At 39.6% G+C, this 13,794-nt stretch overlaps 1 protein-coding gene across 4 annotated transcripts in view; it reads right to left on the minus strand.

Annotated features, from left to right (window-relative positions):
• Nucleotides 1-13,794, minus strand: part of PATJ (PATJ crumbs cell polarity complex component) — a 389,489-nt gene that overhangs the window by 99,261 nt on the left and 276,434 nt on the right. For 3 of the 4 annotated variants that reach the window (XM_061411766.1, XM_061411764.1, XM_061411763.1), the window contains exon 31: nucleotides 7,838-7,930. The exons of the other annotated variant lie outside the window; for it this stretch is intronic. In XM_061411766.1, the coding sequence (XP_061267750.1) occupies nucleotides 7,838-7,930 (93 nt within the window). The remainder of the gene's footprint in view (nucleotides 1-7,837; nucleotides 7,931-13,794) is intronic. 4 annotated transcript variants of the gene reach the window in all.

Raw genomic sequence — 13,794 nt, forward strand, 5'->3', positions numbered from 1 at the left:
TTTTAAAAACATCTTTATTGAGACATAATTAACATATCATAAAATTTATCCATCTACAGTGTACAATACAATGGTTTTACCATTCAGAATTGTACAAGTGTCATCACAATAGAAGTTTAGAGCATTTCATAATCTCTGAAAGAATCCCTGTACCCATTAGGATCATTACCCATCCTTCAGATATAGGCAACCACTAATTTACTTTCTGTTTCTATTGATTTTTATTATTGTAGCATTATGTATCAGTACCTCTTTATCTTTCACTGTTAAATAAGGGCATCCATTGTGAGTATACCAGGCCTTCCCAGGTGGAACTAGTGGTAAAGACCCTGCCTGCCAATGCAGGAGACATAAGAGTCTGTGTTTGATACCTGGGTCGGGAAGATCCCCTGGAGGAGGGTATGACAACCCACTCCAGTATTCTTGCCTGGAGAAATCCCATGGACAGAGGAACCTGGTGGGCTACAGTCCACAGGGTTGCAAAGAGTTGGACACGACTGCAGTGACTTAGCATGCACACTTGCAGCCGGTGGACATTTGGGTTGTGTCTATTTTGAGGCTACTATTAATAATACTGCTGTAAACATTTGTGTACAAGTTTTTTTGTGTTATATAGTTTCATTTCTCTTAGGTACATACTTAAGGGTAAAACTGCTGGGTCACATGGTAATTCTGTTTACTATTTTGAGGAACTGCAAACCATTTTCCAAACTGGCTGTGTCATTTTACATTTCTACAAGCAATATAGGAGAGTTCCAATTTCTCCAAATCCTTGTCAGCACTTGTATTATCTGTGTATTTATTTATTGTCTCCTAGCAGGTATGAAGTGGTATATCATAGTGGTTTTTGATGTGCATTTCTCTAATGGTTAATGAAGTTAACCATCTTTTTATGTGCTTATTGGCCATTTGTATGGAAAACTGTCTATTTAGATCCTACCTATCTTTCAACTGAGTTGTCTTTTTATTATTTTGTTGTAAGGAAGTAACTTTGAAATCATTTTACTGGCTATTAGTCTCTGTAACAATGTGGAGAAGGAGACAGACAAGAACAAAAAAAAATGTAAATTAGTTTTATATCAAGGAAGAAAACTATAGAATGAGACAAGATTAGAGATCCAAAGAATGTGCTAACCATCAGACAATTGTACTCATCTCCCATGCTAGTAAGGTTATATTTAAAATCTTGCATGCTAGGCTTCAACATCATGTGAACCAAGAACTTCTAGATGTCCAAGCTGGGTTTAGAAAAGGAAGAGAAACTAGAGTTCAAATTGCCAACATTTGCTGGATTATAGAGAAAGCAAGGGAATTTCAGAAAAACATTTATCTCTGTTTCATCAACTACACTAAAGCTTTTGACTGCGTGGATGATGATAAACTGTGAAAAGCTCTTAGAGGGACAGCAATACCAGACCATCCTACCTGTCTCCTGAGAAACCTGTATGCGGGTCAAGAAGCAACAGTTAGAACCCTGTATGGAACAAGTGACTGGTTCAAGATCAAGAAAGGAGTATGACAGGGCTGTCCGCAGTCACCCTGTTCATTTAACCTATACTTTAAGCACATCATGAGAAACACAGGGCTGGCTGAGTTACAAGCTGGAATCAGGATAGGTGGGAGAAACATCAACAACCTCAGATATGCAGATGATACCAATCTAATGGCAGAAAGTGAAGAGGAACTAAATAGCCTCTTGAGGAGGGTGAAGGAGGAGAGTGAAAGAGCCGGCTTAAGACTATGTATTAAAAAAACAAAACTGCTGCTGCTGCTGCTGCTGCTAAGTCGCTTCAGTCGTGTCCGACTCTGTGCAGCCCCATAGACGGCAGCCCACCAGGCTCCCCCGTCCACGGGATTCTCCAGGCAAGAACACTGGAGTGGGTTGCCATTTCCTTCTCCAATGCACGAAAGTGAAAAGTGAAAGTGAAGTTGCTCAGTTGTGTCCTACTCTTAGCAACCCCATGGACTGCAGCCTACCAGGCTCCTCGGTCCATGGGATTTTCCAAGCAAGAGTACTGGAGTGGGGTGCCATTGCCTTCTCCAAAAAAAAAAAAAAAAAACTAAACTAAACTAAATCATGGCATCCAGCCCCATTACTGCATGGCAAATAGAAGGGGAAAAGGTGGAAGTAGTGACAGATTTTCTCTTCTTGGGCTCCAAAATCACTGCGGACAGTGACTTCAGCCATGAAATCAGAAGATGATTGCAGGAAAGCTATGACAAACCTAGAAATGTGTTGAAAAACAGAGACATTACTTTGCCAACAAAGGTACGTTTGGTCAAGGCTATGGTTTTCCCAGTGGTCACGAAGAGTTGTGAGAGCTCGACCATAAAAAAGGTAATACCAAAGAATAGATGCCTTGGAACTGTGGTGCTGGAGAAGACTCCTGAAAGTCCCTTGGGCAGCAAGGAGATCAAACCAGGCAATCTTAAGGGAGACCAACCCTAAATATCCACTGGAAGGACTGATGCTGAAGCTGAAGCTCCAGTCTTTTGGTCATCTGATGTGAACAGATGACTCATTGGAAAAGTCAATTAATATTTATTGTTTGAAAATAGATCACACAGTGATATATCTGATGTTCCAAGGAAGGTTATGAGAACTATAAAGTGACAAGAAGATGGGGTTTAGAAGCAAAGAGAACTGAGTTTGAGTCCCAACCATATTATTCCAGCTGTGAGATCTGAGGAAAAAAACTTGCCATCTCTTAACCTCAGTATCTTTTCCACAGAGTAGGGCTAATAACAGGTGCATCATTGGGTTAAATAAAATAACCAGTAAGAAAATGCCTGGCACAGGTTAGCTTCTTGAAAAGTCTTAGTTTCCTTTATTTTATGCAACATTGGTTTGGAAGTCTATAACTTCATCTACCAACGTGAAAGGTAATTTTCAGAATCTACCTATTTCTATGCCAAAATTTTCTGTGTTGGAGTTCAAGATCGAGACCAAAAGGAAGTGAAAATAACAAAGTTCAGATCTCAGTGTAACTCTCTTGCTGCCCCTTGACTCGGTTTTGTTCCGTTTGAGTCTCGCTGAGAGGCAGTCCTGCGTAGTGGTTTGGAGTGCAGGCTCCAGCCTCAGAGCACACAGGCCTGGATCCTAGCTTCACTGGGTGATTCTTTAGGCAACTTACTTACTTAACACTGCAGCACCTCAGTTTTCTCATCTTTTAAATGAGGATAATGCTAGTACTAAGTTCACAGGACTATTATGTGAACAAGTTTAGAATAATGCCTGCCACACAGGCATTCAATAGATGCTGTCTGTTATCAGCGATTGCACTTTGGGGGTTGAAAAATTTTCACTTCAGTTTTCCAAGTTACACTTAATGCTTCACGTAGAACAGCTAATCCTTATCTGACTCACCTTTAATGCTTTAATCAGCATAATATCATCAGCAGCACAACTCCCTCTTAGACAGTGATTCCATGTACTCTGGCATAGTTCTTCGTGGTACTTTATAGTTACTAACTCCTTACTCTCACAATAACCATTATTTTCTTTCTCCCATCTTACAGACACAGAAACTGAGGCACAAAGAGGCAAAGCCATTTGCCTACGGTTACATGGCGAGTAAATAGTGGAATCAGGATTTGAATCTAAGCAGAATGGCTCTAATCTCTGCACTCTTAATAATTTAGTTATATTATCCACCCAAAAGTATATTAACACAGATGCCCCCAACATGATAAAGACATAAGTTTATACCCCAAAAAGTAAAACAATTATTTTAGGGATTCATGCTCTTCTATGTCAAAATACCAGAGAGAAACGGACCCTTCAGGATGAGGACCAGCTCTTCTAATTTCTAGTTTTGTGATTTTTCACTAAGCAGCCTAAGGTCTCATCTGTAAATCAGGGAAAAGTAACTCCTGCCCTACTTCTCACATTGGGCTATTTTGGGGATAAAATTGAATAAAATCACAAACTAGTATCTTATTTGAAAAACTAGATACTAAAAAAATTAAGCTAATAATAAAAAAGACTGTTTCACAAATTGCAAAGCTCTGTACAAATAGTTGGTTTTTTGTTTTTTTTTTTTTAAGTTCCTTTGAAAAGGCTTAAAAAATAGTCTTAACAGGCTCTCACCTAGACTTCTGAAATAGATTCCAGACACTACCCTGCCTCCAGTCTCTCACAATCGGAATCTATGCTTCACAAACCATCATCTGATCGGTTGTCTAAAAACAAGCTATTTTCCCTTTAAAATATATTTTAGAGAAATCAAATATCTACTAAAGTTATTATAAACTCCTTGGCTGTGAGTCTGGGGACTATGGAGATATGGATGAAAGCAAATCATAACTGAAGAGTAGGAATAAGCACTGGAATATATGGAGACTCATGGCTTAGTCCTAATTCTGAAAACAGGTAATCTTGGAGAAGCAATTTAATAGCCCTTTGGAGTATAATTTCTCATAGGTAGCACCTAGTATATATGTGTATCTATGTAGTTAATGAGATATTTCTTGAACACTGAGCATGAAATAATGAATACATTAATCTATAATCCATAGTGTAAGTCATAGCTCTGTGACTCTACTATTCAGATTCTATTGCCCACTGTACAAAAGCCTAGTCTTTAATCTTAACTCTACCACCCTCGCTGTTTGATTCACCTGGTGAACCTCTCCTGCTCACTTCAACCTCAGCAGTCAATCACCTTCTTATCTGTAAAGGTTCACCTTAAAGGCCAAGAGTCTAAGAAACCATCCCTAATCCCTGAACAAGATGGTTTTCCATCCTCTTTTGAACCCCTGTAACATTTTTTCTCTCTCTCTCTCCAATATATTTCTGCCTGGTCTGATCTTCCAGACAACAAATTCTATCTTCACTGATGCTCGAGGGTAAGCTGCTTAAGAGCAAGGCCTGTGTTTTTCTCCTGGTTTCTCCTGTAAAGGCCAGCAGTGATTGATGAGACATATGCTCCTACAGGAAACAAATAGTTTCCCTTTAGAGGGTTAGATCTTACTGTTTCCAACTGACTTAAACTAAGGTGAAAGGAGTCAAGACCCATAAAGATCACACGCTGTTTTCTGACAAGGCGCATCAGGCAACCACCCTAGAATGGTGCAGCAGCACAGGGATGCTCTTACCATCACATAATAGAAACAATCAAATAATGGACGAATGATGAGAAACTGCTATTAATACAGCTGACCCTTTAACTACATTGGTTTGAACCATGTGGGTCCACTTACACAGATTTCTTTTCAAGTAAATACTAAGCCACAGATCTGAAGGAACCCCAATCACAGTGGGCCTTATAACTATAAGCTATACACAGATTTTCCACTGTGCAGAAGATTGGCACCCCTAACCAACACATTTTTCAAGAGTCAATTGTACTTTATAATGAGACAATAATGGATATGTTAGGTTGAGCCTGATGAAATTTTTACCCTCGAGAACAACAATTTGATATAATTTAATTCGCTAATTTATGTATTATCTATCTCCCTTCCCCCATTTACTCATGAATAAGTCTCTACAAATGCAGGCATTTTGGTACATTTTGTTCACTTTTATATCTCCATTGCCTGGAACATAGTGGCAACTGGCAAATATATTCTGAATTAATGAATGAACTTACTAAGCACCAACTATGTGCCTATACTCTATACTTTATTGCCTATTTGTTTCCTCACCCTGATTACTCCCATTCTTCAGATGAGTAAACTGACACTTGATGAGGTCTAACTAGCCCAAGTTAAACACAATCTTAAGCAATAATTTATGCTAAGTCATTTATATTTATGCTATAGAAGTTGTTCAAATTCAGGCTGCTGCTGCTAAGTCGCTTCAGTCGTGTCCAACTCTGTGTGACCCCATAGACGGCAGCCCACCAGGCTCCCCCATCCCTGGGATTCTCCAGGCAAGAACACTGGAGTGGGTTGCCATTTCCTTCTCCAATGCATGAAAGTGAAAAGTGAAAGTGAAGTAGCTCAGTCGTGTCCAACTCTTAGCGACCCCATGGACTGCAGCTTACCAAGCTCCTCCATCCATGGGATTTTCTAGGCAAGAGTACTGGAGTGGGGTGCCATTGCCTTCTCCTCAAATTCAGGCTATCTTTCCTCAATTGACTAGATCATGCATATTCTGTTGGAAATGGTAAAAATAAATTACAGAATACTAAAAAGAGGTCATGGGGGAAGGGAAAAATAAATACCAGTCAACAAGTTTGGGAAGGCTTTTATTCCTATTAAAATGCAGCATGAAACAATATCTAAAAATTACTCCCAGCCTTTCATGTCCTCTGCCTGTGCTGCCTTCTTGGCAACAGGGTAGATGATAGATGGCTTTTGTTTGCAGCCTACAACTGAGCCTCTGTGGGACTATCAGCCTCTCCCAACAAGCAAAGGAGTGTTCTCACTCTTTTCACCATCTTCTCCATGGATGAAATCAGGGTCTCACACTTACAAAACCCTATTTCTTTAAAAGACGTTTCCCTAACCTACCTATGGAAAAACAATGTCCAAAAGAACAAGTTAGTAGTATTTTTAAATGAAAGAAGGAGTTTGAGTTTGAAATGTGCTGATGTTCCTCATCCCCTTTCAGTGCAAAGATGCAGTTTATTGTTTGGAAAAGGAATGGTGTAACCCTGGAACACTTTGCTCAAGAACAATGGTCCTAATCTGTTGTTCCTGATGCCTCATGTAGGATTTGTGTAAGAGTGGACCTTGATAATTTCCACTTTTGCTTAAATGTCCTTTTCCTTCCTCCTGAATCAGTTCATTTTCTAGGACATGGACCCTAAGCCAGTCTGATATATATTTTCTAAAAGTTGAAAGAAGATAAATGGATGATTTTTCAAAATCCTTCAAGTAAAATGAACAATTCTATGCTATCATAAAATCACAGTGACCCTCCCAAGTGATTAATTCTTTGAGATTCATAAGAGATTTTGAAACAGAGGTGGGGTAAAGCCCACATGTCTTTTGAGAACTTGCAATCTAACCTTGGAAGTGCCAGGCTACAAAACAGGAAGGTAGATTATGAGCAAAGGCTGGGAGTCAGGCCAAATGAGATCAGTCTCCAGGCCTAGGACAGACTAGTGACTGGCCTCTGGCAAGTTAATTAATGTCCTTAAGCAAGTCTGCGCTTCCCAGGTAAGGAACTCGCCTGCCAAGGCAGAAGAAATCGTTTAATCCTTAGTCAGGGAAGATCCTCTAGAGAAGAAAACAGAAACCAGTCCAGTATTTTTGCCAGGGAAATCTCTTGGACAGAGAAGCCTGGTGGGCTACAGTCCATAGAGTCTCAAAGAGTTGGACATGACTTAGTGATTGAACAACAACAAGGCAAGCTTTCCTCATGTGTAAAAGAAAAATATTGCCACCTACACTATGAGGATCAGAAAATAAATGTAGAACACAGCACAGCACATGGTATACAGCAAAAGCTCCATAAGTATTAAATAACAAGATCTCAATTAGGTAGGACACATAAGGAGGGAAAGTTCTCTAAAATTGACTCTCTCCTAATGCTCTAGCCCCTGGGTAAGTTTAAATAAGTCTTATTATAAACAAAGGAATACATTTAGTATCTATTTCTTTGCCTCTAGAACTAATTCAGCACCACCTTAGCCTAAAGAAACCCAATTTAAACAAGATTTAAAAGAGAGATTGCTTCTTTAGTCCCAGACAGCACAATTCAAGAAAGCAGGAGGACGCTCTGTTCCTTAGGTCATTCGCTATGTGGATGGGTCATTCACTATAAAGAATAGCTTCCGCTGTCTCAGAGATTGAGATTCAAAGAGAAGTAAACACAACAACTGATCCAAAATATAAACAATTCATCCCTAAAAGGAACATTGGATGAAATAACCAGGATTCTCACCAGTTTGGAGCTTTCACTTTCAGGAGATTGTTTAAGACCGACTTCGAGACTGGAGTCTTCCTCACCACTAACCAGTTCAGTGCCGCTCTGATCCTATGAGACATTAAAAAAAAAAGTGGCAAAGATGTCATTCTTCACTCACAGTCACCTAAACTGTACTTTATCAGAGTTGCTTGCTTTATTGTTGTAGTGGATATTGTGGATGTGGTTTCCTCTTTTCTTCCTTTCCAGGAGAAGGCCTTTCTTTTTTTTTCAGATATCTATCTGTGGCTCAGAGATATACCTAAGAGAAAGCTGATCCCTACTCTCTGCCCTGAATACTCATTGGAAGGACTGATGCTGAAGCTGAAGCTCCAATACTTTGGCCACCTGATGGGGAGAGCCAACTTACTGGAAAAGACCCTGATGCTGGGAAAGATTGAGGGTAAGAGGAAAAGGGGATGACAGAGGATGAGATAGTTGGATCACCGACTCAATGGAGATGAGTCTCTGGAAGATTGTAAAGGACAGGGAATCCTGGAGTGCTGCAGTCTATGGGGTCGCAAAGAGTCAGACATGACTGAGTGACTGAACAGTGATGACGACTCTCTGCCCCCAGAGTAGGCCTGATTGTCTTAAGGCTAATCTCAATTCTTTTGGCCAATGATTCTGCCAGGAATGGGTATGTGGTCCAGTTCTTGTCAGTGAGGCACCAAGAGAGGTTTCTTAGAGACTTCTGAAAAGGTCCTTCCTAGATCTTAAAAGAATCACAAGAAGTCCCCATGGCTCCCAAATTAACAAGAGAGCATAAAAAGCAAATAGCCACGGACAGCCATCCCATAGCCAGAAGCAAACTAGATTGAATGACAGAGCAAAGACAAAGATGGGAGAACTGGTTCTCTCATGACAAAACCAGGGCATTGCACCAGCCAGACCTGACGCTCAGCTTTATTCTTAGCAATCGTTTTAAGGAGAATACACTTATTTTGGGGCTTCCCTGGTGGCTCAGACAGTAAAGCGTCTGAGACCTGCAATGCAGGCGGGTTCAATCCCTGGGTCGGGAAGATCCCGTGGAGAAGGAAATGGCAACCCACTCCAGTAATCTTGCCTGGAAAATTCCACGGACTGAGGAGCCTGGTAGGCTACAGTCCATGGGGTCACAAAGAGTCAGAGACGACTGAGCAACTTCACAGTCACAGTCAATACACTTATTTATTGCTTCAGTCAGTCTGAATTAGCTATGCTGTCCTCTCCAGTCAAAACTTTCAGAGACATTGGCTTATCTTCTGCACAAGGCTAAACTATTTGATAAAAGCTTACATTTATCTTGTTTATCTCTAAAACTTAGGTACTGAGTACTCTGCCTAGCAGATGGAAAACATTTGATAAATACTGGGTTAGAATACAGTACTTGCTTTCTTGATGATTCTTTTCTGAAAATTCCTAAAAATATTTACTTAATGTAAATGAGACATCTGGTAATAATAAGCCATATTAAAATTCCAAGGCACATTAGGCATCTTCTCAATTGAATTATGATATATTAAATATTATAGTTATTTGCTTTGCTTTCTGTGGGCATATAGAGGAGAATAAGGATAATAAACAGACTATCTACATTATATTTATATGGATTTTTATTTTAAAACACCACCATCTGGGATTATTACAAATTCAGGTGGGACTGTTTATAGAGAAATTGTTTTGATTTTGAGACATTCAACATCATAATTTAAGAAGTACAAATTAAAGCAAAGATATGACATTCTTTCATCTATCAAATGGACAAGCAAATACAGAACATTCAGTATTAAAAATGGTGCAGGGAAATAGGAATTTTTGCACACGATTGAAAGTGTAAATTAGCACAATCTTTTCAGAAAAGAGCCCCACACAGCATATAGATATCAGTTCAGTTCAGTCACTCAGTTGTGTCTGACTCTTTACAACTCCATGGGCTGCAGCACACCAGGCCTCCCTGTCTGTCACCAACTCCCAGAGTTTACTCAAACTCATGTCCATTGAGTCGGTGATGCCATTCAACCATCTCATCCTCTGTCATCCCTTCTCCTTCCACCTTCAATCTTTCCCAGCATCAGGGTCTTTTCAAATGAGTCAGTTCTTCGCATCATATACATATAGATGCAGGGGAAATACTTGCAAGCATATAGCACAAAATTTTTAAATTGTGTACTTCTGGGATGTAGGATTAGGGATTGGGGAATTTTGCCTTAGTTATTTCTACACTGTTCAATTACAGAAGAATTAGTATGTATTAAAGAATTAATTGATGCTTTCAAATTGTGGTGCTAGAGAAGACTCTTGAGAGTCCCTTGGACTGCAGGAGATCAAACTGCCAATCCTAAAGGAAATCAACCCCGACTATTCATTGAAAGGACTGATGCTGAAGCTGAAGTTCCAATACTTTGGCCACCTGATGGGGTGAGCCTAATCACTGGAAAAGACCCTGATGCTGGGAAAGACTGAGCGCAAGAGAAGAAGAGGGTGACAGAGGATGAGATGGTTGGATGGCATCACGACTCAATGGACATGCGTTTGAACAAACTGTGGGAGATATTGGAGGACAGAAAAGCCTGGCATGATGAAGTTCACGGGGTCACAAAGAGTCAGACATGACTCAGTGACTGAACAACAACGAACCAATTGCCTGTTATAAAACAATAAAGGAGAGTTATGAGAAATATCCAGAAGAAAAAAAAAATTCAAGAAGGTAAGTAGCATGGGCTTTAGAATTGGCCAGATCTGAACTCAAGTCTCAACTTTGCCATGAGAATTATAAGATTATCTGCAAGTTACTTTCTAAATCTGAGTAGAGTACACTCATGAACGACATGAGGATTAGAAACACAGATCCTTCCCACAGTTGAAATTTCGTGTATAATTTATAGTTTGCCCCCTGTATCTGTGGTCCTTTGGCATCCAATCACAAATTGGGTAATCCTGCAGTATTTAATACCGGAAAAATCTACGTAAGTGGACCCACAAAGTTCAAACCATGTTGTTCAAGTGTCAACTATACTTTTTTTTAAAGTATAGATTAAAATATCAAGTTAAAAATACTATCCCATCAGGTTGTCTTAAAGAGTAATGCACTAACTTCTAAAATGTCTATTAGCACAACACTAGTTGCTGCACTCAATATGCCAGCAATCTGGAAAACTCAGCAGTGGCCACAGGACTGGAAAAGGTCAGTTTTCATTCCAATCCCAAAGAAAGGTGATGCCAAAGAATGCTCAAACTACCGCACAATTGCACTCATCTCACACGCTAGTAAAGTAATGCTCAAAATTCTGCAAGCCAGGCTTCAGCAATACATGAACCGTGAACTTCCAGATGTTCAAGCTGGTTTTAGAAAAGGCAGAGGAACCAGAGATCAAATTGCCAACATTCGCTGGATCATGGGAAAAGCAAGAGAGTTCCAGAAAAACATCTATTTCTGTTTTATTGACTATGCCAAAGCCTTTGACTGTGTGGATTACAATAAACTGTGGAAAATTCTGAAAGAGATGGGGACACCAGACCATCTGGCCTGTCTCTTGAGAAACCTATATGCAGGTCAGGAAACAACAGTTAGAACTGGACATGGAACAACAGACTGGTTCCAAATAGGAAAAGGAGTACGTCAAGGCTGTATATTGCTGCTGCTACTGCTAATTCACTTCAGTTGTGTCTGACTCTGTGTGACCCCATAGTCGTAACCCTGCTTATTTAACTTATATGCAGAAGACATCATGAGAAACGCTGGGCTGGAAGAAATACAAGCTGGAATCAGGATTGCCGGGAGAAATATCAATAACCTCAGATATGCAGATGACACCACTCTTATGGCAGAAAGTGAAGAGGAACTAAAAAGCCTCTTGATGAAAGTGAAGGAGGAGAGTGAAAAAGTTGGCTTAAAGCTCAATATTCAGAAAACTAAGATCATGGCATCTGGTCCCATCACTTCATGGCAAATAGATAGGGAAACAGTGTCAGACTTTATTTTTGGGGGCTCCAAAATCACTGCAGATGGTGATTGCAGCCATGAAATTACTGCTTACTGCTTGGAAGGAAAGTTATGACCAACCTAGATAGCATATTGAAAAGCAGAGACATTACTTTGCCAACAAAGCTCCATCTAGTCAAGGCTATGGTTTTTCCAGTAGTCATGTATGGGTGTAAGAGTTGGACGGTGAAGAAAGCTGAGTGCCAAAGAATTGATGCTTTTGAACTGTGGTGTTGGAGAAGACTCTTGAGAGTCCCTTGGACTGCAAGGAAATCCAATCAGTCCATCCTAAAGGAGATCAGTCCTGGGTATTCTTTGGAAGGACAGATGTTGAAGCTGAAACTCCAATACTTTGGCCATCTCACGCGAAGAGTTGACTTATTGGAAAAGACTCTGATGCTGGGAGGGATTGGGGGCTGGAGGAGAAGGGGACAACAGAGGATGAGATGGATGGATAGCATCACCAACTCAATGGACATGAATTTGGGTAGACTTCGGGAGTTGGCGATGGACAGGGAGGCCTGGCATGCTGCGATTCGTGGGGTCGCAAAGAGTCGGACACGACTGAGTGACTGAACTAAACTGACTTAGGTGCTATTAATTTTTATTTTTAGCTTTTTGTTGAGACAGGCTTTGTTTATGACCTGTTTCATGTAGTTATAAAAAGGCTAAATAAATGAGTACCACTGTGATGCCAATTCACAAATAAGAAAAAGTGATACATTTAAAATAATCTGTTAAAGAACCCTAGCCAGTAAGAGTCAGACCCAGGATTCACAGCTAGGTAAGACTACCACCAAAGGCCATATTGTTGGTAACTATGCCTCAGGTCCTAAGTAAATCAAATGATGCTCCTGTTTCTTATTCTTTCTTTTCATTTATGAGTGTTGATAACTAATCTTATGAAAGACAGGATTCGCAACCTTAAAAAATATCACTGTCATTAGATTATCAAAAAGTATTTTAGAGTTTGCTACCCAGAAATTTTCATTAGATAGAACATCTCTCTATGAATTTTGCATAATCAAGAAATTACCATATAATACAAACATGTCAAAGTTAAGAAACAAAGCTTGAAAATATATAGCTTTTCAGTGTTTTAGATAGTGGGTAAGTTCTAGAGACAGAAAAAAATAGATACTTTTAAAAGGAAGAAAAACCTTTAATGCCCTGGTTACTTAGTATCTGGTTCTGTAAGCTGTAGGAAGCCCTGTAGAGGCCCTGGGGAGGTTATGCTATCCAAGTGGAGGATGTAATAGAAACAATGCTTGTAACTGTAGCATTGGATTGTAAGACAAACCCACAGGTGGCTTCTCAAGTAACCCTGCAAATGGTCACCTCCTCTGTCCCAGATGAGAGATTTTTTACCAAGATCGTGGTTAGCTGATGCCATTCATCTAATTACATATATGTCTCCTTAGGAAAAGGAAAGTATTATTTAGAGAATCAGAGAAATCTTTACATTTCTTTCAGCCTGAAAATATAAGAAATGAAATTTTCTTGGTCTTTATAAAATGAATACTGAAGAGGGAAAGAAAACAGCAGTTTGATGCTTTAACTTTGAAAATTCAAGAAAATACGGGCAAGACAGATGGTCTATATATCCTTTAAGATTTGAATAAAAACAAAAAAAGAATACCCTTTATATCTAACATCCACAGAATTTATCATACAATGCCATGTCTCAAATGCACCTTACTCCATAAATCCTTTCCTTATTCTTGCTGAAGGATGTCTCTTCTTCCCCTAAGCTTACCTACCAGTTTACATGAACCTCTTATGTCACTTCCATCATCTCATTTGTATCCTAATTACGTATGTAAAGAATTGATCTCCCCAATAAGATGGGAAAATGCTTGAATCCAACATCTGTGCCTCATTCATTTCCTGAGTCTAATTCATTTCTATATTCATCCTAGGTTCTGTCTCATTTCAAAGTTGATGCTCTTTATAACTGTACCTTGAGTCTCTT

The sequence above is a fragment of the Bos javanicus genome, chromosome 3 (genome assembly GCF_032452875.1).
Source record: "Bos javanicus breed banteng chromosome 3, ARS-OSU_banteng_1.0, whole genome shotgun sequence".
Classification (NCBI taxonomy): domain Eukaryota; kingdom Metazoa; phylum Chordata; class Mammalia; order Artiodactyla; family Bovidae; genus Bos; species Bos javanicus.